The sequence below is a fragment of the Phodopus roborovskii genome, unplaced genomic scaffold (genome assembly GCF_943737965.1).
Source record: "Phodopus roborovskii unplaced genomic scaffold, PHOROB, whole genome shotgun sequence".
In the NCBI taxonomy this organism is placed as follows: Eukaryota; Metazoa; Chordata; class Mammalia; order Rodentia; family Cricetidae; genus Phodopus; species Phodopus roborovskii.
In genome coordinates this window covers 12,612,954-12,636,707 of record NW_026126408.1, presented here as the reverse complement: position 1 = coordinate 12,636,707, position 23,754 = coordinate 12,612,954, and the positions used below count along the sequence as shown (strand labels likewise).

The window sequence follows — 23,754 nt, the reverse complement described above, 5'->3', positions numbered from 1 at the left end:
TCTTCCCATTATATCTAGCTCTACACTTGGGGTCTGGGGTGTCACCTGAGTACCTGTGTATGTGCTCTGGTGTTTACCCCCAGTGTAACACACACACACAATAAAGGAAAACAGAAAGCATATAGACACTGCTGTCCTCTGGGCCCAGGCTTGTTTGCTGCATGGCTTCTGTGGGGTGTGAGCACTCTGATAAGCAGTTGAGGGTTAACATTTAGTCCAGTCTACAGGAGACAGGAACCAAACGTTCCTTGGCCAAGGATATCCCCATTACCCCATAGCCACAGTTGCAGACTTCCTCCTTCCTCCCATGGGTCCCCTGCTGTGGTGAGACCACTCCAAATCCTAGCTGGAGTAATTATCTTATAGCAAGGCACCATTTGGTGGGTCTATGTGCCAGACTGCCGCAAGACAAGCCATGCTTTACTGCATCCATTACTTCACCTGGAAGGTGTTTGCTGGAACTGGCTCAGTTCCTGGCAAGGCCAAGGATTGAGTACATGTGAACAGTTTTCTCATCGGCTGGCTTGTGTATGCCTTCTGCTGTCTGTGCTTTAGTCACCTCTGGAGCTTTAACACTAAATAGTGCTCTGAGCCCAGGCTGCATTACTTGTGCTCTAGACATAACAACTGTATAAAACTGCTTGGTAGGGGTGTGTATCATGATGGCCTGTAAGGCATCCCTAATAAACTAATAAACTCACATTACTCATCAAGATAAAGAATATAATAATAATAATAATAAAGACATGTGTAACTCACATTACCCATCAACTTGAACAAGCCATTTTTAGGTCTATTGGTGCCATCCCATTTGGGGGATAGTCTTACATCTCCCTGAAAAAGTCACATAAAACCTGCTTCAAGAGAGGTCACCAGCCTTGGGAGTTGGGTCTAGGTCAGAGCCTAGTGCCAGTGGTGGCTTCTAATAATATGAGGCTATGCTGCATGGCTGTCCCCTCAGAAGAGAAGAGGACAGATGGTGATGTGCTCTGGACCCTGGCTGTGGCTCAGACGAGGGAAGCATGGCAAGAACTTTTACCACACAAATTTATTTAAATAAAATTGAACACATATGCAGGCTAGTGCCCAAGGGGCAAAGGTGGGGAGGTGGGAGAATGGGGGACAGACAGAAAATAGGGGCCAGGCAGAGTCTGTGTGGTATAACCAGGCTGCAGGAGGGAGTGGATAGGAAGCCTTGGGGCAGTGCTGGCTTTGGTACTGAGGCAGGGGCCTTGGGTGGGTGAGCCCAGTGCCAGGAGGTCATTTCTATCCCTCACATGCTCCCTTCTCCCCCTGGACTCACAGCACTGCCTCCTCAGCCCCCCATCCCCATCCTTATACTACTGAGAGAGAGGGCAAGAGACAAAATAAATAAGAATTGGTGAGTCCTGCCCCAGTCTCAGCTAGAGGGAAGGGGAGCCAAGCCGGGAAGACTGCCCCAGCCCTGCTGTCAGCCCTGGGAATGAACAGGTAAAGTGCAAGGACAATCCAGTAAGTAAAAATATACCAATGACTTTGTCAAATATACAGCTGCGGCTGTCAGGGGAGCAGGTGGCTGGCTTGTGGGTGACAGCAGCACCCTGGAAAGTGTTGGCCAACACAGCAGAGACAACGGAAATAAATAGGAGTGGGGAGTGGACAGGGGTCCTGAAAGTCCCCTGGGCCAGTGCCACTAGAGGGACCGTGTCAGGGCCTCCTCTCACCTGCCCCAACCTCCCAAACCCCACTTGCCCGGCTCCCAGTGCTGCTGCACTGGTACAAAGCACCCAGCTGGCTGACTGGCTGTAAGGAAATGACTTATAATGTGGGGTGCGCATGGGGTGGGGCAGGGAAGCCACAGTCAGTCAGGGCTGGTGCTGCCCTCAGTACTCGTCCTGATCTTCCTGTTGGTGTTCTTCAATCTCATCATCCTCAGGGGGTGCAAATCCCTCCTGGAGGGGCAGGGGAGAGAGAGACAGTGAGCCAGCCGGCTAAGCTGAGGGATCAGGTTCCACACATGGTCTAAGTGGCCAGGGGCTCAGAGGCCTAGCTGCTTTCCAGTCTTGGCAGAGTAGTGGGAGGGAGGTGACGAGGGGGCTCACCTCAGTGGCATAGAGAATGCCAATGATGCCCGAGATGACAGGGCTATTTTCGCTTTCGTGTTCCTGGCAGATGAGCTCGATGTCACGCAATTTGCTGAAATAGAAGTCTCGCTCTTTCTCTAGTCCATCCACTGTCAGCTTCAAGTCCAGCAGCTGCTTGGGCAGCAAAAAATGTTTATGCCAGATGTTCCTGCCTCTGATACTTCTGCCCGCCTTCCTCTTGTCCCCAGTACCAACACCCTTTCCCATCCCACTCACTTGCTGGTTGAGCTCAAGAATCTGGGCATCAGCCTCATGACCACCATTTCGGGCTGATGGGGGATTCTTCCGGAGGATGCAGGGTGGAGCCACATTGCTGAGTCGGCCGGAGGTCTGCATGTTCTTGGGGCCTGTGGGGGATGTCCTCTGTGGAACTGTCCAGAGGACAAGAGTCAGATGAGGTGACAGAGCATATAAGAACCTGGTATGAGGGCCATGCAACAGGCAGGCACTCTCCTTCAGGAAGAGCATCTATAGCTAGGCCTCAAGCCTCAGCCACATGTGACACTACAGCCACTGGACAGCCCTTGGGCAAGCCTGAGAGCTTAAGTGCCACAGGAAGCTAAGGGAAAGGTCATCTCAGTATTGGGACTTGAGGAGAGCTGGCCTGAGGGAGGGATGCAGGATACTGGGTTGGAGAATTTGATGAAGTGGGGCTGGGAGGGTTCAGGGCCTTCTGTACTGACAGATGAGACCCAGGAGAGCAGTCAATGCAGTCAGTTCTAGAAGCCAAAGCCACCCTCAGTGAAAACTCAGCTCCACCCCTCCAGCTGCCTCTCAGTTTGAGCTCTGTTTCCCCCTGCTGGGCTGGACCGGTATCTGTGAAGTGGTGCTCAGGCTCCTCCCTAGCACCGCCAGCATGCTGTGGCTACTTGCTCTTTAGCGACTGCACTTCCCTACACAGCAGCTGCTTCTAATGCAAAGCAAGCGGTGCGGTGCGGTGCGGTGAGGACGGGCCCAGGCAGGACAGCAGCGCAAATGGAGGAGATGGCTCTGCTATGACGGGTCAGATGCGGGTGAAAGCTGCTCCCCTTTTTCTTGCCACACCCCTGTTGTCACCACAGGCCTTATTGCTTTTCTCATGGCTCCTAGCAACCCAGCAAGGTATCAATTCTGGAAACATATCTCTGGGCTACGGGATTTTGGAACAGATAAAGGCAGGATGGAGCTTGGCAAACTCCTGCTCTTGGGTAACCAGTGGTCGGGGACACATAAGGGCCTTGGATATGGGCTGCAGGCGCTCAGCCTGATGGATCCAGATAGTGGAGCCATGCTCCATCCAGCTTGAGGCAAACAAGCTAGCTCATGTTATGCAACAAAGTATCTTGGGTCTCAGCAAGCTGCTACCATACCTGGTGCAGGTGGCTCCCCTCTTACAACTTTTGCAGCCCTCTCACCCCAAAATGGGACTCCCCATCTAGGTAAGCAGCAGGTTATGTCATCTGAACTCCGTGATAACAGTATCCTCCAGGCTGGCAGGGCTGGGCCGGTGGCCCAGGGGGCACTCCTGGCTGGATAGCCCTGCCGGCCCAGCCCCCCAAACTCCCTCCACCAGCTTGGGCATGTTACCTGCTGTGCCAATGAGTTTCTTGGATTTGTTGAAGATCTGATCACCTGGGTTAGGAGGTGGTGCTACGTCCTGGCCCTGCCGCGCCAGCAGAGGGTTGTAATCCTTTCCATCATAGTTTGCGTCAAAGAATTTCTTAAACCACTGAATAAACTCAAAATTATCTTGGAATTTTCCTTTCACTAATTTCTCTACAGGAATGATCTGAAATAGACCACATAAGCAGATCATTTTACCCACCTGTTGTGTAGGACTGCTTTCCGCTGTGAGCACAGGAAAGCCAGCCCCTAGGCCACAACATTGTCTACCTTCTCCATCTGCACCCCCTCCCATGGCACCAGAGGAGACAAGCAGGCTGGCAGGCCCCACCAGGGAGGAACTCAGGGACATTCCTTTCCTACAGGCACAGGAGAAACTGTGTGGGAGGTGACCTGGCCACCTGTGTGTGAACTGGAGGCCCAGGATCCACACAGGCAGTGTAGTTAAACTGATACATTTGGGGCCTTTGAAGATATATGGCAGGGGTAATATACAGAGACTCAACATCTGGAGTGGGCGGGTCCATGGAGAAGAAAGCAAAGTGTTGTTACAGTGGGATTTAGGGGGTTAAGAGCATTCCCTGTGTCTTGGGCTGGGTGGACAGCATTCATTTTGGGGGTCAGGGGTAGAAAGGCATGTGATGGAATGAACCGAGCAGCCCTTGTCACCCTGGCTGGTGGCTCATCTTCTTCCCCAGGGACACACAGCTGCTCATGGACCCCAGGGGTACAGACACCTACTTTGTCGACACCCATCTTCTTGAAAGCTGCTTGCAGCACCTTGAAGTTGTGGATGTATTCATGTTCTAGTTTGGCCTGGAACTTGACCTTCCTCAAGTGCACACAACCAGGGAAGAGCATATCCATGAACTGGCAGTAGGCTGCCCCTGTGAAGAGGTGTGGCTGGTGAAGGGCACTCAGCCGCTATCCCAGGCCCTGCTGCTCTACTCCCCAAAGCCTGGCCCTTCTTCCTGTGTCCTACAGCTAGGGCCAGCCCAAGCGTGATGTTAGATATGGTTAGATTCCCCTTGGCTTTACAAGAATATCCATGATTACTAGTATTTATCTGTTGGCGGTGCTAAGGATGAAACCCAGGGTCCAGCAAATATGGAGCAGGTATGATCCATTCCAAGCACTTCAGTATGTAGGTTAAACATATAGCTACCTCTCAGAGAGAGGTGATGGCATCTCTATGACTGGATGGGGAAACTGGCACCCACAAGGGCTGCAGCAGAGAACAGAGAGCTGGACCCAGAGTGGCTCCATGGGACTCCGTGCTGTTTACTCGTGGCATCACTGTGTGTCCTGGCTTTGGTCACCCAGGAATGGCCCACCTACTCTCCACTTTTCCAGCCTCTATTTCCTGATTTCAACTCTAAGCCCTGTAGGCATCACATGCTCTTCTTCTCCATGTTAAAAGTTACATGGCCTTTCCCTCCTTTCCCTTGGGCCACCCAACCCCTGTTGCAGCCACCTACCTGAACAGAGCTGTTCGATCTTGGTATAGTTGAGGTGAAGGGAGTCATTGACCCATGCAAGCATATCATGGCGACTTAGATTCTCACTGGTCACAGATGTGGAGTACACATTGACGGCCATACCCCAGCTGCAAAGAAAGCAAAGATGACTTCAGCATGAGGGCTTGGACCTGTTCTCCAGCTTGGTTGGGCTTTGGAGACATAAAAAGCATTCCCTTTATACCAGTCTTTCAATTCCAGTAGAGGGTGGGCTTATGTTCATTCTGTAGACATGTTAACTAGTGTCTCCTATAGCGAAGCACACTAGTATATGCTATATATATAGCATATAATGTCTATTATACCTAGACACTCCAGGAGCCAGTGAGTGATAAAAAGTTAACACTTTGTATCATCCTTCAGGGCACAAACCTAAGCACATCAAGATGAGCAGCTGGTGAACACAGGAAGTTCAAGAGTGGTAAGAAAAAAGGTAGGTGTGTGTGTGTGTGTGTGTGTGTGTGTGTGTGTGTGTGTGTGTGTGATCTCTTTGGCTGGGTAGGGTTGTGAAGGCTCAGAGCAGAGACGGGAAGAGTGGGAATTTTCTGGACAGGCCATGGAATGAGGTAAACAGGTCCAGTAGCCCAAGAACTAATAAGAACAAAGGCATGGCTCATTTCAAGAGCTCTGAGTTGCTAAGCAGATCGGGGCACAGGTTTCTGTGTTGAGGCATGAGGCAATGAGATTTGCAGAGACAGATCTGGAAGGGTTTTGTTTACCCCTGAGGAAATTCTATTTAGTCAATGTGAAGTCACTAGGAGATTTAAACCTAACCAGACTTATGTCCTATAGCCAATTAACCATTGCTTCACTGCCGCCTTTATATTCCTTACTCCCATGGCCAGTGACCTGCTAGATGACCCATAGGCAACTAAGTCCCATTTCTCCACATCTGTCTCAGAAAACATCTTTCGGTATTTATAGTTTCAGAGAATACAAGCACCAGCTCCAAATCAGTCTCCTTATAGATTTGTGAGGTCTCCCAGCCCATTAACTCTCTCTCTTCTGCCGCATCCCTCAGCTCCCCTCCTCAGTGGCTCAGCCTCTTCCCTCCCTCTGACTTTTCTCAGTTTCTGGCAGCCACAGCTCTACCAAGCCTTCTGGCCTCCAGCCCTTCTCCCACATCCATCCCAACACCCCTGAATTTAACAGCAGGCCTGGACACCCACACCCCAACTTCAAGCCAGCAGTGTTAAATGAGGCGCCCAGGGATGTATTTGTCTCGCAAACTTGAACTGTTCACAGCAGTGCTAATGTTGGAAACATCTGTGAGTTAGTGCTCAATATTTAAAGGCTGTGGCTGGGATGCTTTGCATAGACTGCTTGGGATTCCTGAAGATTTTTGTTTTGGGGGGGCCACTGTGGCCAAAATGTTCCTCCATTCATACAGATGGTGCTGAGCAGAGGCATTCAGGCCCCTCCAGGAGGCAGGAAGAGTACATTGCTAGCCCCCACTTCCCCGTAAAACACACACACACACACACACACACACACACACACACACACACACACGTCAGCTATCAATGGTGCTTTGTCGTTGCTAAGAGGGAACAATTTCTTACACCTTTGGTCTTTATCGGAAATGGAGAAGCAAGTGAGATAAAAGCCCGATGTGTCCCAAGAACAGAAGAGCTCCTATTTCTGGGATGAAGAATATTTTTCCAGGCTTCTATGTTAGTTAGTATGTTGACACAGGGTTTCTCTGTGTAGCCCTGACTGTCTTGGAAGTAGCTCTATTGACCAGGCTGACCTCAAACTCACAGAAATCCACCTGCCTCTACCTCCCGAGTGTTGGAATTAAAGGCAGGTGCCACCATCTCTGGCTATTTATCTAGGCTTATTGTGCAATATCTTTGTGAAGGAAGACTGGACTGTCCCAATTCCTAGTACCCTGCAGGCAGCCACTCCTCCCACTACCACCCCCAATTCATATGTAGTGCTGTGCAAGGACTAGCATTTCTAATGAGATGGTGTCCACGTAGCCCCAGTGCTGTGGGGAGGGATGACATGGTGAACTGTCGGAGAGTAAACGAATGGACTTCGGGACTGGGGACAGACTACCAAAGAAGGACAAGTAGAGAGCTGCCTCTGGCTCCTAGCTGCAGGAACTTAGAAGTAAGGTTGGAGAGCTAGCTCTGTTTAGGAGTAGCACAAATGGTAGAAAGGGGATTCTATTAAAATAGCATGTCCAGAGCTAGAGATGCAGCTCAGTTGGTAGAGTGTCTGTCTAGTACACATGAAGCCCTGGTTTTGATCTGCATAAAAATGGATGTGGTAGCATATGATCTGGTATCTTCTTCCTTCACATTAAACCTGGAGAACAACTCTTCACTAGCTAGACCTGCTCAGTTAGAATCTGACTTTGATCAAGCCACTTACTCCAGTTCAGGCAGTGGTGACAAGTCCTACTGGACTTTGGGCTGGCTGCCCTCACACTTCCATCGCTGACCCTAACATCGCGATGTGATGGAACCTTATGACATGCATCTTTAACTCAAATGGACTTTTCTTTTGGCATAAAAAACACTAAAGAAAAATCCTGGGTCAGGCATTGGTGGTGCATGCCTTTAATCCCAGCACTTGGGGAGGCAGAGGCAGGCAGATCTCTTTGAGTTTGAGGCCAGACTGGTCTACAGAGCAAGTGCCAGGACAGGCTCCAAAGCTACAGAGAAACCCTGTCTCAAAAAAAAACAAAACAAAACCAGAAGAAAGGAAGAAAGATCCTGTAATTTATTTCTAATTCTCCCTCTTAAAAAACAAAACAAAACAAAATAAACCTGTCCTTCATTGTCTGGGGAAAGGGAACCCAAGTGGGGCTCAGAAGCCAAGAAAAACAAGAATTATTATCTTGGGACTTTCTAACAACTCAGGACCTGGCAATTTCAGAGGTTTCCCAGGATAATTTTGACTGAGTTTGAGCCCACTGTCCTGTAAATGACCCCCAAACTCACCACTGGACATGTTTCTAAGCCTGGCTCCCCTGCCTGGAAACAAAGTCTGCTACTCAGGAAAGTTACGGATTGAGGTACACCTCCTCACCCCCTTCCTCAATGTCTTCCATCACTCTCTGGCTCGGGTCCCCAGCTCCTTGGGTCTGGTGTCAGCATCTTCTACAGAGAACTTTCTTAGAAGCTCACACTATGGGACCCTGTGGCACCCTAGGCAAAGCTAACAATGGCGTCCTTGCACTTACTTGCAAAATCATCAGTGTGCCTACACTTTCTACTTGACCAAGCTCCTCAGGGACAGGCTGTGTGACGTTCCTCTGGATTTCATGCTAGTTCTTGGTGAGCAGTAAAGACCTAACCACATTGGGGGAAGGGAATGGTGGAGGCTGGAGTCAGGAGGTCAGAGACTAAGGAAGTCCCCAAAGCACCAGCAGGGGTGGTGTACAGTATGGTTGGATGCCAAGCTTTTCAAGGGGCAGACTGGGAAAGAGTCAAGGATGACATTTTATTTCTGTATGTTATGGACAGTGAGGGTTAAAAACTTGTCCTGCACTCAGGCAGATAAATAAACAGTAGAATCAAACGCCCCTAATGTGTGGTAAAAACAAAAGTACAACAGAAAGTCAAGAAAGGCTGCTAATTCAGAGAGAAGTGGACCCACATGTGAGGGTGGTCAGATTCAGTGTGTGTTTGCTGGGCTGGGTGTAGTGGGCGTAAGTTAGTCTGGTGGCTGTCAAATGAGCCTTTCCTATGTGGGGCTCATTTCTCCAGGAGATCCCTGAGCTCATTAGGAAGAGTGATTCTGGTCCACTGACATGCTGAGACAGGCAGACCTGAAAGGGTCTGGGTTTCTTGTTCTTAGTTTTGTCCTGGGAATTCTTCAGCCAAATTAGGGATTTTGACTGTGTAGTGGGTGAGCCTTTCAAAGGCTGATCACTCACAAAAACAGAGGCAACGGTCCTATTCCACTCCTCAGTTTATAACCTTCAAAAGGGTCTTGCATGAGGGAGGCCTTCCTGAACTTCTATGGAACCAGACCTGCTGAAGGTTCAGGCCCACTGCATGCATTCCAGAGGCCCCTCACTAGGAGAAGCCAAGCATGTGTCTGCACACTTGCCTGTATATGTTTATTATGATACACACACACACACACACACACACACACACACACACACACACACAGTCTCTGTCTATCCATCCATCCATCCATCCATCCATCCATGACACACATAAAGCCTTCTCTTTTGGAATAAATGTAGTAAAATAAAATAAAACCCAGGTGATTCTGCTGTAGCCGCCAGGCCTGAGAACACAGCCCTCATCTTAGCAACAGCATAGGCTGGGACAGTGGGATTTATTTATTTTTGCCACCTCTCTTGAGGGAAAATGTTCGTTCCCTCCTCCCTGGCATCAAGAAAAATCTTAAGTTTCCCTAGAGTTTAGGATACAATTGCTCTCAGGAGTTACTAAGAGCTACATGACTACTTTTAAAATGCCAGGCCTCCTCAGCTTGGCCAGACACCTGAAAAATCAAAGCAAAACCGGCCTCCTTTAAGGGCCAAGTAACCAATCCTGCCATCTCCACCACTGGCCTTTGTAGAAGAACAGCCAATACCAGAACAGAGTGGTTCCTGTAGGTGGGGTGCTCTCTGCCCTGGCTGGATCCATCTTGGTTCAGAAGGACTCACCCGATGGGTCCAGTGAGGATCTACTACACACCTCCCATAGTGCCAGCCTTCTTCGTGGATGAGACCTGTGTGTGTGTGTGTGTGTGTGTGTGTGTGTGTGTGTGTGTGCTCTTAGTTTTTCTGACCTGACTCTGGCCCCTGCATGGAAAGAGACTTGCCAGCAGGTGGCACTAGGTCCTTGAACTGCCTCCCCCAGCCAAGGTCCCTCCCTAGTTCAGTTCACAGAGAGGAGAGAATGATTCTGTAACTTGGATCTGAGCTTCTCTTCCCCTTAAAGAAGCCAATTTCCATCCAAATCTGGTGACCAAATGGATGGGGCTAGATTGGGACACCTGTCCTCTCAGTCAGGTCAGCTGGAGTGGGTTACACTCTGAGAGTCTGGGCTGAACCTAGCCTTCCCTTTTCCTAAAGCCTCATGTTAAACTCATCAACTGGTCCAGCTTGTGATGGCCCCTTGAGCTGAAGAGCCAGGTACTGGGGCAAAAGTGTATAAAGTGCTGGTGCAAACATTTGGTTTCCACTGGAGCAGCTGCTGGAATGGTGGCAGAGTCACAGTCTGCAAACATTTATAATGGTAACACACTTGTCACCAAGAGCTTTTTTATTTCCGGGAGAGTGTGGTAGGGAACCTCCCAAGGGCTACACCAGCAGGGGCTTCTAATGTCCTCATCTTTCTGCCACCATTCTTGTCACAAAGTGACTGTCCCAAGAAACATCCTCTGGTTGGGTTATAGCATGCTTCCTTCCAGGTTAGCTAGGGACTCTTGATTCAGATCCAGATGTGGCCTTAGGGAAAGCCCACTTTCCAGGGCCTTGACTCCTGCTACCAGCTCTAGTCAGAAAGGAAAGTGATCCTGTGACTTTGCTAAGTCATTACCTGATCCAGGGTCCTCAGGGTTTGGGTGCCCACAGCTCTGGAGAGGAGGGAAGTGGCTGCTTATTCTGCCTTGAAACATGGCTACCAAGAGCAAATCCCCACCTCCACTTCCCTGAGACAGGGTTTCTCTGTGTAAAAGTCCTGGCTGTCCCGGGGAGTTGCTCTGCAGACTAGGCTGGCTCGAACTGCCTGGCCTCCAAGAGCAAATCTTGATACATGTGGTCAGAAGAGTCTCTGGAGGGCTGGTGGAATGGTTCAGTGGGCAAACGCCCTTGCTGCCATGACTGATAACCTGAGTTTTATTGATCCCTGGGACCCACATGGTTGAAAGAACTGAAGCTGTCTCCTGACTTCCACACATGGACTGAAGTACACGCATGCATACACACACATATGCATGCACATACATAATTATTTTGAAGGGTTTCTACAGATCCCAGTTCCTTCTCAGATACCCTGGTCTCCCTTGCTGGCACTTCCACTCTTAAATCATAAAGACAGTCAGTATGTCTACAGACCTCTGAGCTCTCATATTTTAATGTTTAATTGCATTATCACCAATGACATTTCATTTTGGTTGTTTTTAAATCTTTAGTGGACATCCACCTGGCTCTAATACAGTACAGGAGCTCCAGCCTCTTTAATCTCTAGGGATTCCTTTTCCTCAGGTTCAACTTTGTTCTGGTTGGTTCTGGAGAATTTACTGCAGGTGCCAGCCATGATCTCTACTCATCGTAGCTATAAACTACACGCAGCTTCTATCCCCACAGTCTGGGACTGACATGCCATGTCAGCTCCAAAAACTTTGTTCAAAAATTCCTGGCTTTCTAGTCTGACCACCAGGTTCAAATCCTGGCTCTTTCATGTTATATTCTATTTTAGGCCTCACTTTTCCTTATTTATAAAATGAGTGGTTCTACCAGATGGAGCTGTTGAGGGCTAAGTGAACTATGTATGTACCAAGTGTCAAATACAGCCCAGTGTTTGCTAAGTGTCACCAGTACTACTGGGAAGATAAGAGTCCGAGAGCGTTCACTTTAGAGCAGACACTTGGCACACAGCTACTGTTAGGTTTCAGGGATTCTAACAGTGGTTGAGAAGATACCTCCAAACTGTCCTATTCTTCACCCTTCTGCCTGGGTAGATAGCCACCAGGGCCTCTGACAATCCCCTCCCAAATTTCCCCATATAGCTGCCTTTTGTTGCTATTGTTGAGACAGGGGCTCACTATATAATCCTGGCTGGCCTGGAACTCACTCTGAAGACCAGGCTGGCTTTGAACTCACAGAGATCCGCCTGCCTCTGCCTCCCAAGTGCTGGGATTAAAGGTGTGCACCACCAGGCCCGGCTCCACATATCTGCTTTCTGATGGTATCGTACCTTGAAGGAAAACTGGAACAGAGGCTGTGAGACCTGAGAGGAGACAACTCTGTGGATCCTGCCAAAATATTTCCACTCCTGACACGGGGTTATGCCCATTGTCCCTGGGCTACCCCTTCCCGCCAGGCCCAGGGGGCTGAAGTAGCCTGTCAGGAATCACTGCAAAACTGCTACTCCTTCCTGTTTGGCTCAGACACTCATGCTATTCTGGGGATAAATGGAGGCAATATGTGACAGCAGGGATAGAGGGCTCTGAGGGGCTGGCAGAGACAGAGGGTTCTGCCAGCGGGTCACAAAGCCCCGGCATGACTAGCCAATCAACTTCTTCTCATGGCTGAGTGAAGATCTGACTCACAGAGAGGCTCAGTGGCAGTAACCTGCATTAGTCAAAGCAGAAGTAGGAAGGTGAGTGGCTTAAGGATCTGCCAGGGGACACACATGCATCCACTCTGGCAGATCCAGCACAGGATCTGGATGGTGGCAGAGGCATACAGGTACCAGGCCTTCTTTAGGAGTCTGTCCTTACAACACTCTTAGATAGTGGTGTCCATTCCCCATCTGTGGGCCCTGCTGAGGTCTCAGTGCTGGATAATGGATCTGTCATGCCAAAGAGGATTTGCATTCTTACAGGGATTTCTGTGGGCTGCCCACTACCAAGGGACAAGTGTCTTTGGGGCAGTCACAGTGAGTCTGCTCTATCTGACCATAACTCAAAGGGTTAAGGGAGAGCTAGGCATGCAGAGATAGCTCTCACTGCTAAAGGAGCCCTTTTAGTGAGGCCCATTCGGTGTGGGCAGGGAGAAGGAGAACCATTTCTTCTCTGGATACCTTTTTTTTTTTCTTTTCTTCTGAGACAGGGTTTCTCTGTGTAGCCTGGCTGTCCTGGAACTCCTTCTATAGACCAGGCTAACCTCAAACTCAGATTCACCTGCCTCTGCCTCCGAAGTGTTGGGATTAACTACATTAGAGGTGTGTATCACCACACCAGACCACTTTCTTATTTTTCTGAGACTAGGTCTTCTTAAATTTTATGTGGATGAATGTTTTGCCTGTGTGTAAATTTGTATAACATGTGCATGTCCAGTGCTAGAGAAGACCATAAGACGGTGTTGGTTTCCTTAGAACCAGAGTTACAGTCTGTTGTGAGTCACCATGTCAGTTCTGGGAACTGAACAGGAGTCCTCTGCAAGAGCAGCAAATGCTCTTAACCACTGAGCCATCAAAACTCCAAGGAACCATTATCAAACCAAGATTCCTGGAGGCTGTGGTACAGTGAGGATGTGTGCAGTGATGATGTGTGCACTGAGGATGTGTGCAGCGATGATGTGTGCAGTGATGATGTGTGCAGCGAGGATGTGTGCAGTGAGGATGTGTGCAGCGAGTATGTGTGCAGTGAGGATGTGTGCAGCGATGATGTGTGCAGTGAGGATGTGTGCAGTGATGATGTGTGCAGTGAGGATGTGTGCACTGAGGATGTGTGCAGTGAGGATGTGTGCAGTGATGATGTATGCAGTGAGGATGTGTGCAGTGAGGATGTGTGCACTGAGGATGTGTGCAGTGATGATGTGTGCAGTGAGGATGTGTGCAGCGATGATGTGTGCAGTGAGGATGTGTGCAGCGAGGATGTGTGCAGTGAGGATGTGTGCAGTGAGTATGTGTGCAGCGAGGATTTGTGCAGTGAGGATGTGTGCAGTGAGGATGTGTGCAGTGATGATGTGTGCAGTGAGGATGTGTGCACTGAGGATGTGTGCAGTGAGGATGTGTGCAGTGATGATGTATGCAGTGAGGATGTGTGCAGTGAGGATGTGTGCACTGAGGATGTGTGCAGTGATGATGTGTGCAGTGAGGATGTGTGCAGCGATGATGTGTGCAGTGAGGATGTGTGCAGCGAGGATGTGTGCAGTGAGGATGTGTGCAGTGAGTATGTGTGCAGCGAGGATTTGTGCAGTGAGGATGTGTGCAGTGAGGATGTGTGCAGTGATGATGTGTGCAGTGAGGATGTGTGCACTGAGGATGTGTGCAGCGAGGATGTGTGCAGCGAGGATGTGTGCACTGAGGATGTGTGCAGTGAGGATGTGTGCAGTGATGATGTATGCAGTGAGGATGTGTGCAGTGAGGATGTGTGCAGTGAGGATGTGTGCAGCGAGTATGTGTGCAGTGAGGATGTGTGCACTGAGGATGTGTGCAGTGAGGATGTGTGCAGTGAGGATGTGTGCAGTGATGATGTATGCAGTGAGGATGTGTGCAGTGAGGATGTGTGCAGTGAGGATGTGTGCAGTGAGGATGTGTGCAGTGAGGATGTGTGCAGTGAGGATGTGTGCAGTGAGGATGTGTGCACTGAGGATGTGTGCAGTGAGGATGTGTGCAGTGAGGATGTGTGCAGTGAGGATGTGTGCAGCGAGTATGTGTGCAGCGAGGATGTGTGCAGCGAGGATGTGTGCAGCGAGGATGTGTGCAGTGAGGATGTGTGCAGTGAGGATGTGTGCAGTGAGGATGTGTGCAGCGAGTATGTGTGCAGTGAGGATGTGTGCACTGAGGATGTGTGCAGTGAGGATGTGTGCAGTGATGATGTGTGCACTGAGGATGTGTGCAGTGAGGATGTGTGCAGCGAGGATGTGTGCAGTGAGTATGTGTGCAGTGAGGATGTGTGCAGCGAGGATGTGTGCAGTGATGATGTGTGCAGTGAGGATGTGTGCACTGAGGATGTGTGCAGTGAGGATGTGTGCAGTGAGGATGTGTGCACTGAGGATGTGTGCAGTGAGGATGTGTGCAGTGAGGATGTGTGCAGTGAGGATGTGTGCAGTGATGATGTGTGCAGTGAGGATGTGTGCAGCGAGGATGTGTGCAGTGATGATGTGTGCAGTGATGATGTGTGCAGTGAGGATGTGTGCAGTGATGATGTGTGCAGTGAGGATGTGTGCAGTGAGGATGTGTGCACTGAGGATGTGTGCAGTGAGGATGTGTGCAGTGATGATGTGTGCAGTGAGGATGTGTGCAGTGAGGATGTGTGCACTGAGGATGTGTGCAGTGAGGATGTGTGCAGTGATGATGTGGTGCAATGAGAAGGTATGCAGTGGGGATGTGGTGCAGTGAGGATGCGGTACAGTGAGGTTGAGTGCAGCAAGAAATGCATCTTCCTGCCTGGATATCCCAGGCAAGATGTTTGGTTTTCATGCCTGAAGAACCAGACTTATGACAATACTGAGTGTGGGGCTGGTTGAAGGAGAAGGAGGAGACACTGCTGTGAGGACCAAAGGCTGCCTCACCTTGGGGGTTGAGTAACTCAGAATCGTCAACATCTTCAACTCCTTTCCTTTTCTCCTGACTCAGGGTCCTGAGCAGGCAGAGAGGGCAGGACAGGCTTGGCTTTTGCTTCTCTGCTGTCTGGTTGCCAAGGCTCTCAGCAAGAAGGCTGAGGGGTGTCTTGGGAGCTGGGTAGCCTTCTCTTCCTTCAGCTAGTGTGGGCCTAGGACTCTGGATGCAACAGCTGCTAAGTATGACTGTGTTAAGTGGTAAGAGAGATATTGCCAGAATGCAGGGTTCAGACAGCAGAGGAGGCCTGCAGAAAGATGGTTTTCTGTTTTTGTTTTTGATGTGTTCACTCCAAGGAAGTGCTACTGGCTATAGGAGAGAGGAAACGCCAGCTTGGTGCCTGGCTACACATACAGTATGGAGCCTCGGGACTCTCAGCACAGACTTAAGTCTTTTCTCCAGCAGCAGATGGCACAATTCTCCAAGTTACTCAGAGGAGGATTTCAGGGAGGTCCCAGAGAAGGACCTGGCCACATTCTAGGAATGTCCAGGGGGACAGCCAGCTGGCCCATTGTGGATGGCCTGAGGACAGGGAATAGAGCTGCAGGAGCTGCTGGGACATGTTGGAAGGACATTGATGTTTTCAGAGCCCTATTGTGTCTGGCATCTCCTTTGTGGCTCTCCATGCTCCCAAAGCCTGTCCTGTCTCATACAAATCATGTTACTTTACGTTCCTTTAAAACTACATTTGGCTTCCAACATGGCTCAGTGAGTCAAGGTGATTGCAACAAAGTCTGATGGCCTGGGACCCACATGTGAGAAAGAGAGAAATCATCTCTTTCAAATTATCCTCTGATTTCTATATATACACCATGGCAAACATGTGCATGAAGATACCCCCCCCACACACACACACACGTGCAAAGCAGAACTACATCTCTTCTGGTCTGAAGCTTATTGTGGTTATGTAGGACAGTGTTGTTATTGGCCTTCTCCAAGTGCTGGATTTTATGAATTGATTAATATATTTCCTCTGGCCCAACCCTGTTTTCTTCCTGCCTTCCCCATTCAGTGTCTCCTTAGCATCCTCCCAGTTTTATCTCCTTACCCTTTCAACAGAGCACAGACTGTTCATTTACCCTCTAGCCTTTTTACCAGTCTGTCTGCCATAAAGCTGTCCAGAGCAAACTTAGGGTTCAGTGTTGTTTGATTCTCTGTCCTCCGTCCAGCTGGTCTATGAACCCAGCACTCCACCCTCCCTGCCCACTTTACAGGATTAATCCCAGATGGAGACAGATTCCACCTTAAGGATGTACACTGGTGAGGTCCCAGAAGGCCTGCCTATCTTCCTGTAGCCTCTCTTCTGGCCTATCACAGGCCTCGAAATGCCTACTGGGAGCATTTCATGTAGTTCAGAGTATTTTTCCCCTGAAGGCTTTAATCACTAACTCAGCTTTGCATATGAGGAAATGAAGGCCCTGGGTTCAAGAGCCCACGTTCATGATCAGCCACTGGCGAAGTTAGGGCAGAGTCCAAGCCTCCTGACCCCAGATCGGCTCCTTCCAGGACCAGCACACTGACTGGAAGAGAGGGTTAAAGTTTGCACACTCTACTTTTACCTTGTAAGAGGAGGAGGGAAGGAATTCTAGAGGTTTCCTCTGTTTGTCTGTCCCTCTCTCCCCCCTACTGTTTCAATCAGCCTTTCTTCCTTTTTAAAAGTTATTTATGTATTTATATTAGGTTATTATTTATATTTATTTATTTAGTTATTAATTATATAGTGTTCTGCCTACATGCCAGAAGAGGGCATCAGATCTCATTATAGATGTCTGTGAGCCACCTTGTGGGTTCTGGGAATCGAACTCAGGACTTGGGGAAGAGCAGCCAGTGCTGGAGCCATCTCTCCAGCCTCTCAATCAGTCTTACTTTCAACCATCAAGTATTTGCTGACCACTGACTCATGTGTTCAACCCAGTGAGGCACCTTGTAGCCCCAGCACCACTTTAAGGCCTGGTCTTCTCTTTAAGGAATCTTCTGTTTGGTGGAAGACAAAGTATTCATAAATGAACCAGGGACCCCATGACTAGAACAGCACATCTGGCTTCCAGGCACCCAAGGGCCTGCAAAAGCTGAGTGGGGGCTCAGTGGGCAGGTCATTCTGGGGGAAGGCAGTCCCTGATTTGGGCCTGTAAAGATGACTGATGGCATAGAGAGTGAAAACAGGAAACTTGGAGTACGGGAAGCGTGTTTACTGTCACTTTTATTTGACCAAGTGACTAAGTCCTAGAGGAATAATGTTAGGGTGTACCATCAAAGAGAGGAGGATGGGCCAAGTGGGCATGCCTCAGGAGCCAAGGGAGGGTCTGATTCCAGAGGAGGGTGACAGTCCTCCTGTTAATGACATGACCAGAAGGATGATCAGTAGGATGCAAAGGAGTGAAGGAACCCTGAGTCATTCTGTTGGAGTGCGGGACGGAAGCTAGATCTGCAACTGACTGGGGAGTCCCAGCCACAAGAATGCTAAGGAAGGAATTCAGGAGTTTGTCATCAAGGCCTCTTGTGTCTGTGGCAAACAAGGGAATGGCAGCCTGTAGATTCCTTGAGTTAAAATCTCAAGTGCAATACAGATTACACACAGACTTGTGCTCTGTGGCTCAATAGTCCCCACATTCCTTCAGAACTCATGGTCTACCTGCCCATGTCAGTTTTAGATCTTATCTGTGCAAGGAGGCTCAGGAGTGGGCACATATCCCCCATGCTTAAAACACTGGATCAAGAAAGAAGGGATGAGGTGGAAGGGTCACAAGTTCAAAGCCTGCTTGAACAACTTAGTGAGACTGTTTCAAAATGAGAGCGAGAGAAAGAGAGAGAGAGAGAGAGAGAGAGAGAGAGAGAGAAGGAGGGAGAAGAAGGAATGGACAGGGCTGAGGACACAGCTCAGCTACAGGGCCAGCTTAGCCGGGTAAGGCCCTAGTTTAACTGCCAGTACTCCCACCAAAGAATGAGGGAAAATGTTAATAAAATCTACATGAAATTGGAAATTGAACATTTAGAAAAGCAGGATTTTTAATGTGTGTGTGTGTGTGTGTGTGTGTGTGTGTGTGTGTTGTGTGTGCTTCCTGTGCAGGTGGGTGCCTGGAGAGGTCTCTAGAGGGTATCAGATGTCCTGGAGCTGCAGCTATAGGTAGATATGAACCACACGATAGGCGCTGGGAACCAAATTAGAGTTCTCAAGCATTCCTAACTACTGAGCCATCTCTCCAGCCAGAAAAGAATGATTTCAGTATTAATTTACTGTTTAGTTGTGTGGTTCATTAGAAGCCCTTTTGGCCTTTTGTTTTAAGGAAGATTAATGTAAGACAAGAAATAAACAAAAGGGATCACTAGGGAGCCTGTAGAGACTCTACCATACGCCTCACTTACCCACTCTACTCACCACAACTCAAGCATGTGCTCCACACACAGGATTGCATGACAGCCACTGTGCAAGGCATGTGGCCTAAAGGAAGCCACGAGACCCAGCCTAATGCTAGAGGAAACCAAGGTAAAGGTGGGGAGCTGGACTAGAGTGAGAGACATGACCAAGGTGACACACTTGGCTGATTAAGCTGATCTGCTTTTTCTGCTAGGAGCTTAGGGGGCTTTGTAGGAAAAGCAGAGTGTGAACTGAGAGTTAAGAGGAAGGGAAATAAATGGGGAAGAGAGGGAGATCAGCAAGAGTCTACCTAGGATGCATGTGTTGGGCAGAAGACATGACTAAAAAAAAAGTAAAAGCCACATCACCAGCAGCCACATCATGGCAGCTCTGCCATGGTCAAGGGGAAATCCTCCAAAGAATTTTTTTTTGCCAGGCCGTGGTGGTGCACACCTTTAATCCCAGCACTCAGGAGGCAGAGGTAGGAGTAAAAGATTTTAGTTTGCGGAGCAAGGATGTAGGAAAGGGGCAGAAGAATAATTCTCGCAAGCGGAATATAGAAAATCATAAAGAATGGACATTGACATGGGAGGAAACATCAGGAATTATGAGAACAAGAAAGGTTACTATGGTGATGGGGCTAGTGGTTATATGCTAAACTGATCTTGTTAAATGGGGCTAGTTACAGCCAAGAGAAAGCCAGAGTATGAAAAAAGTTTCTCACAGGTCTTGGCCCACAACAAGGAAATAGGTCCCCAACCCTGGAACAAATGGTTCCAGATGATCAGCCCTGTCTAGGTCACACCTGGCCAACGGACAGTCTGGGGACTTCCCAAGTCATTCTACGGTTTATCCCTTGAATAAGAACAGGTCATACCTGGGTGATCTCTCAAACATGAGATCACACTTTGTAATCAATCACCTTGTGCCCCTTGCATGTATGCTGATTGTGGTCTTCTCTATAAAAAGAGCCTGAACCCTTTGAGGGGTGTGCAGCTTTCCCCGAGATCGCTGACACCCGAGTGCACTCGTACAATAAACACCTCTTGCTTGTTGCATCTCCTGGTTTTGGTGTTTGTGTCGCAGGGCTCTCCCATCGGCCCATCAGGGCCCCAGAATTAGGGTCTAACAGGAGAATCTCTGTGAGTTCAGTGAACACAATATATTTGCAACAATGCAAATGTACTGGTAACAATATGTAGTTAAAACGGCAGTGCCATTTCTGAATTGAAATCATTATGAATCACAGCATTTAGAAACTTAAATCAGCCCAGTGGTGGTAGTGGACACCTTTAATCTCAGAATTTGGGAGGCAGAGGCAGCAGATCTCTGTGAGTTTGAGGCCAGCCTAGTCTACAAGGGAGTTCTAGGACAGCCAGGGCTACACAGAGAAACCCTGTCTTAATAAACAAACAAATAAATAAATAAAAATGTAAAAAAAGGAACCCAATTCAGTGGACAACTTCCAGAGCTCTTACTTTACATTATCTCTTCTATGAAATACTTAAGAGAGTTAATTCCAAGGGCCACTGCATAGATAACACTGCTCCAATTTTTGCAAATTTTTCATTTTAAAGTGATTCGAGACTCTTGAGATTCAAATAAAAATGAATTCTCAGGTGTCCTCACCCTCCAGTAATAGGCCATTACTAAAAGCAGGAAATTGACATTTGTTATGTTATCTTAGTGTTGTTCCCTGTTGCTGTGATAAAATACCTTGGCAAAAGCAACTTAAAGAAGAAAGGGCTTGTTTGGGTCATAGTTGCAGGCCATAGCCTAACACTGCAGGGAAGTCAAGGTCCCAGGAACTGGAAACAGCTAGTTACATTCACAGTCAAGAATGGAAACTGAATGGATGCAAACTTGATTGTCCTCAGCCTGATTTCTTTTACTAGGACAGTTCAAGATCCTAGGGAGTGGTACCACCGACTGTGGGTGGGTCTTGCCACCTGTAGGTAAGCAAGATAAACTCCTACAGACATGCCCACAGGCCACCTCCATCTAGACAATTCCCCATTGAGAGGGATTGCCTTCCAAGGTAATTCTAGACTGTGTCAAATTGACAATTAAAACCAATCATATGTATCATTAATTAAACTACAAGCTACAAATGGTGACACACTCTTGTAATTATAGTACTTTGGAGACAGGGAAAGATTAGGAGCTCAATACATAGTGAGTTTGTAGTTAGTCTAAAGTGTGTGGGACCTTATCTTAAACAAACAAACAAACCAACCAACCCAGGAAATCTCCAAAACAACAACCAAAAAGAAGCAAACAACTAGAGACACTGTTTCTCTTTTGTTTGCATTTTGGCTCTAATGAGGAAGCAATTAGTTAGATAGGGTTCCAGGGCTCTGCAAATCTATAATCCCACCTATTGGCTTGCTTTGCTGAGAGTGTCAGGGTCTTTCAAAAAGCACACAAGGCCTTTCTCTATCATGTTTTTGGCTGTTTTAGTCCCCCGTTGTTCTGACTTAAGAGAGTATTGTACAAGTTTGTGAAGAAATTGAGAGACAGGCCATTCTGAACCACAGAGATGCAGCCCTAAGAATCTGAGGAGTAACTGGATAGCTGCCACTTGGTCCTTTCATTGTTCCAAGGTGTCTCTCAAAACATTTTGTTCATGTCCACTGAACTAAACAGTATAATTTCAAATATTCTTGGTAAAATCATACCCAGGCTCTGGGTATTACTGTTTTTAAATGTGTTCATTTAATAAAATTGATACTTTTTTCTTCATTTATGTATTTATTGATAACTGGTAAAGATGAACTTACTTTTATGTTTATTGCTCACACACATTTACTCTTCTGTTTCTGGCTGTAGCATTTGAGAGATGGCAGTATCTAGCGACCATCTGGAAATCTGTGTGGTTACATCTAACATCTAGAAACCCTGATGATGAATTTTCATAAGTCATGCCTCCTGAGGCAAATATGTACTGACCTCAGACATATCCACAATACTTAGTTTTATTCTTTAAAATAAAGTACTCACTAATCTAGGAGCTTTATTTGAAACACTTGACATTAGAAGATGTCCTTACTGAAGGTTTTAAAGGTCCACAGAAGGCAATTATTTAAACAAACAAAATGTTCCTGCTATACTGAAAAAAGGAAAAATTTGGTACCAACAGGAAAACACAAATTAGCAGGGTACTAAGCAAAAGCTGAAGCTCATCCAAGATAATCCCCTCTTAAATTTTTGTCTAGGAAAAAAAAAGTTGCACGGGGAGGACTTGTTCAGAAAAATAAAGTGTCATATGATTTCCCAAGGAATTGTTGTTAGTAGGAAATGCAGAATCTAGAGAACAAACATCAACTAAAAACTACTAAGACAGACAGCTTTGTGGTGTGGTGTGTGTACCAAAGAAAACTCTGGTACATTCAGTTGTACAGACTACCAGGTAGTGTGGTGCAGGGAAAGAAAAGCAGGGGCTGGAGAGACGGCTCAGCAGTTAAGAGCACTGCTCTGCTCTTCCAGAGGTCCTAAGTTCAATTCCCAGCACCCACACTTCAGTTTACAATTTCTATAATTCCAGTCCCTGGGGATCTGATGACTGATACCCATACAGGCACAGGAAATAAAAAAGTGTGGGGTAAAAAAGTGTGGGGGGTGTGGGGGGGGACAACTGCATGTACCTCACCTGCTCTACCTCTCATGGCCATCAACACTCTAGACAGGGCAGAAGTTCCTACTATAAAACACTGCCTTTCAACCATCACTGGGGGTGTGAAACAAGGACACAGGTATAGACAATTCATGGAAGAGGGAGTGTAAATGGCTAATTAGGGTACAAACTCAACCTTAACGTTCGTCAAACAATGTCAAAAGACTTTATGAAGGTCAAAGTTCAAGTAGTGTAGCAGCCACACAGGATTTGACTTTGGCCAGTCTGGATTAGTAATGGTTACAAGTCAGAGGTGGTTATGCAATTCTGACTGCAAGAGAATTTTAGGAAGCCTAGCAAGGGGCCAGGAATTGGTTACTTAGGTAGGAGAGGAGACTGGAGGCTGTGATTGTTAAAGGCGTGTGTGACACGAAGCAGCATTCAATGGTAGAGTCAGTGAGAGATTTAGGAAGCCACAAGCTGGGAGCCAAGACAATAGTGACAGGACATGGTGCCCAGTCCTGGCTTTGGTTGGATTCACAGCAGATGCTCTGTGGATTTTACTTTCCCTTCTCTTCTCCAGTGGTGATAATAATAAACAAGGAGTAAAAACCACACCCAAAGAGGCATCTAGAGAGCCACATTCTGTAAGACAGTGCCTCTCACACTCCTTAGAGTCCCCCCTTAGATCTGGGTAAGGTCCTGAAGGACCACTAAAATGGAACCCTTGCCATCTCCCCCGTATCAGGATTCTGGAAAGTACTTTCTTTTGTTTCAGTAGGGTGCTGGTGTATGACCTGGCCACCTTGCTTGGCTCCCCACTTCTGTGCCAACATGGGATGATGCCATGTACAGGTGTGGTCATTTTTGAGCAAAGCAGCTGCGTGTATAGTGACTCCACCATGGGCAGCATGCCAAGGCATTACAGCATCAGGTGGCTGATGCTCCACTTGAGGACTACACACAGTGGCTAAGTGCTCACTAGTTAATAAGCATTGTGAACAGCAGTGATACCTGGAGTAACTTGCTGTTTTGACCACTTCCCAGGAAACTGCAGCATGTCACAACACAATATGATTAAAAGAGCCTTGGAATCTACTGACACTATCCTCTCAGCCTTCTGTCTGGAGTAAAGAGCCTACATTGCCTGTTCCCTCAGCCAGCCACCCCCACTGCCCTAGTCCTTGTTTTTTACACACAAAACATCAGTTCTCCCACTGCGCTACACCTAGTTCTCCGTCACAATGTCAGAAACTTGTCAGGTCACCTTCCTGAGGTGCCATGACAGGATATGGGGACAGCTAATTCGAATTAGGCCAGATCCCAGGTACAGACATAT

The 23,754-nt window shown here is 48.0% G+C and overlaps 1 protein-coding gene across 4 annotated transcripts in view; it reads right to left on the bottom strand.

The window, feature by feature from the left end:
* Window positions 1-1,030: 1,030 nt before the first annotated feature.
* Mapre3 (microtubule associated protein RP/EB family member 3) overlaps window positions 1,031-23,754 on the bottom strand; it is a 50,461-nt gene continuing 27,737 nt past the window's right edge. For 2 of the 4 annotated variants that reach the window (XM_051181756.1, XM_051181757.1), the window contains exons 2-7: window positions 5,204-5,331; window positions 4,467-4,612; window positions 3,690-3,891; window positions 2,340-2,494; window positions 2,082-2,234; window positions 1,031-1,931 (exon numbers count right to left, since the gene is read on the bottom strand). In XM_051181756.1, coding sequence (XP_051037713.1) covers window positions 1,863-1,931; window positions 2,082-2,234; window positions 2,340-2,494; window positions 3,690-3,891; window positions 4,467-4,612; window positions 5,204-5,331 — 853 coding nt within the window. In that variant the 3' untranslated portion in view covers window positions 1,031-1,862. Of the gene's footprint in view, window positions 1,932-2,081; window positions 2,235-2,339; window positions 2,495-3,689; window positions 3,892-4,466; window positions 4,613-5,203; window positions 5,332-12,135; window positions 12,326-23,754 lie in introns of those variants that run through there. The other 2 variants (XM_051181758.1, XM_051181759.1) reach the window with 2 other exon arrangements.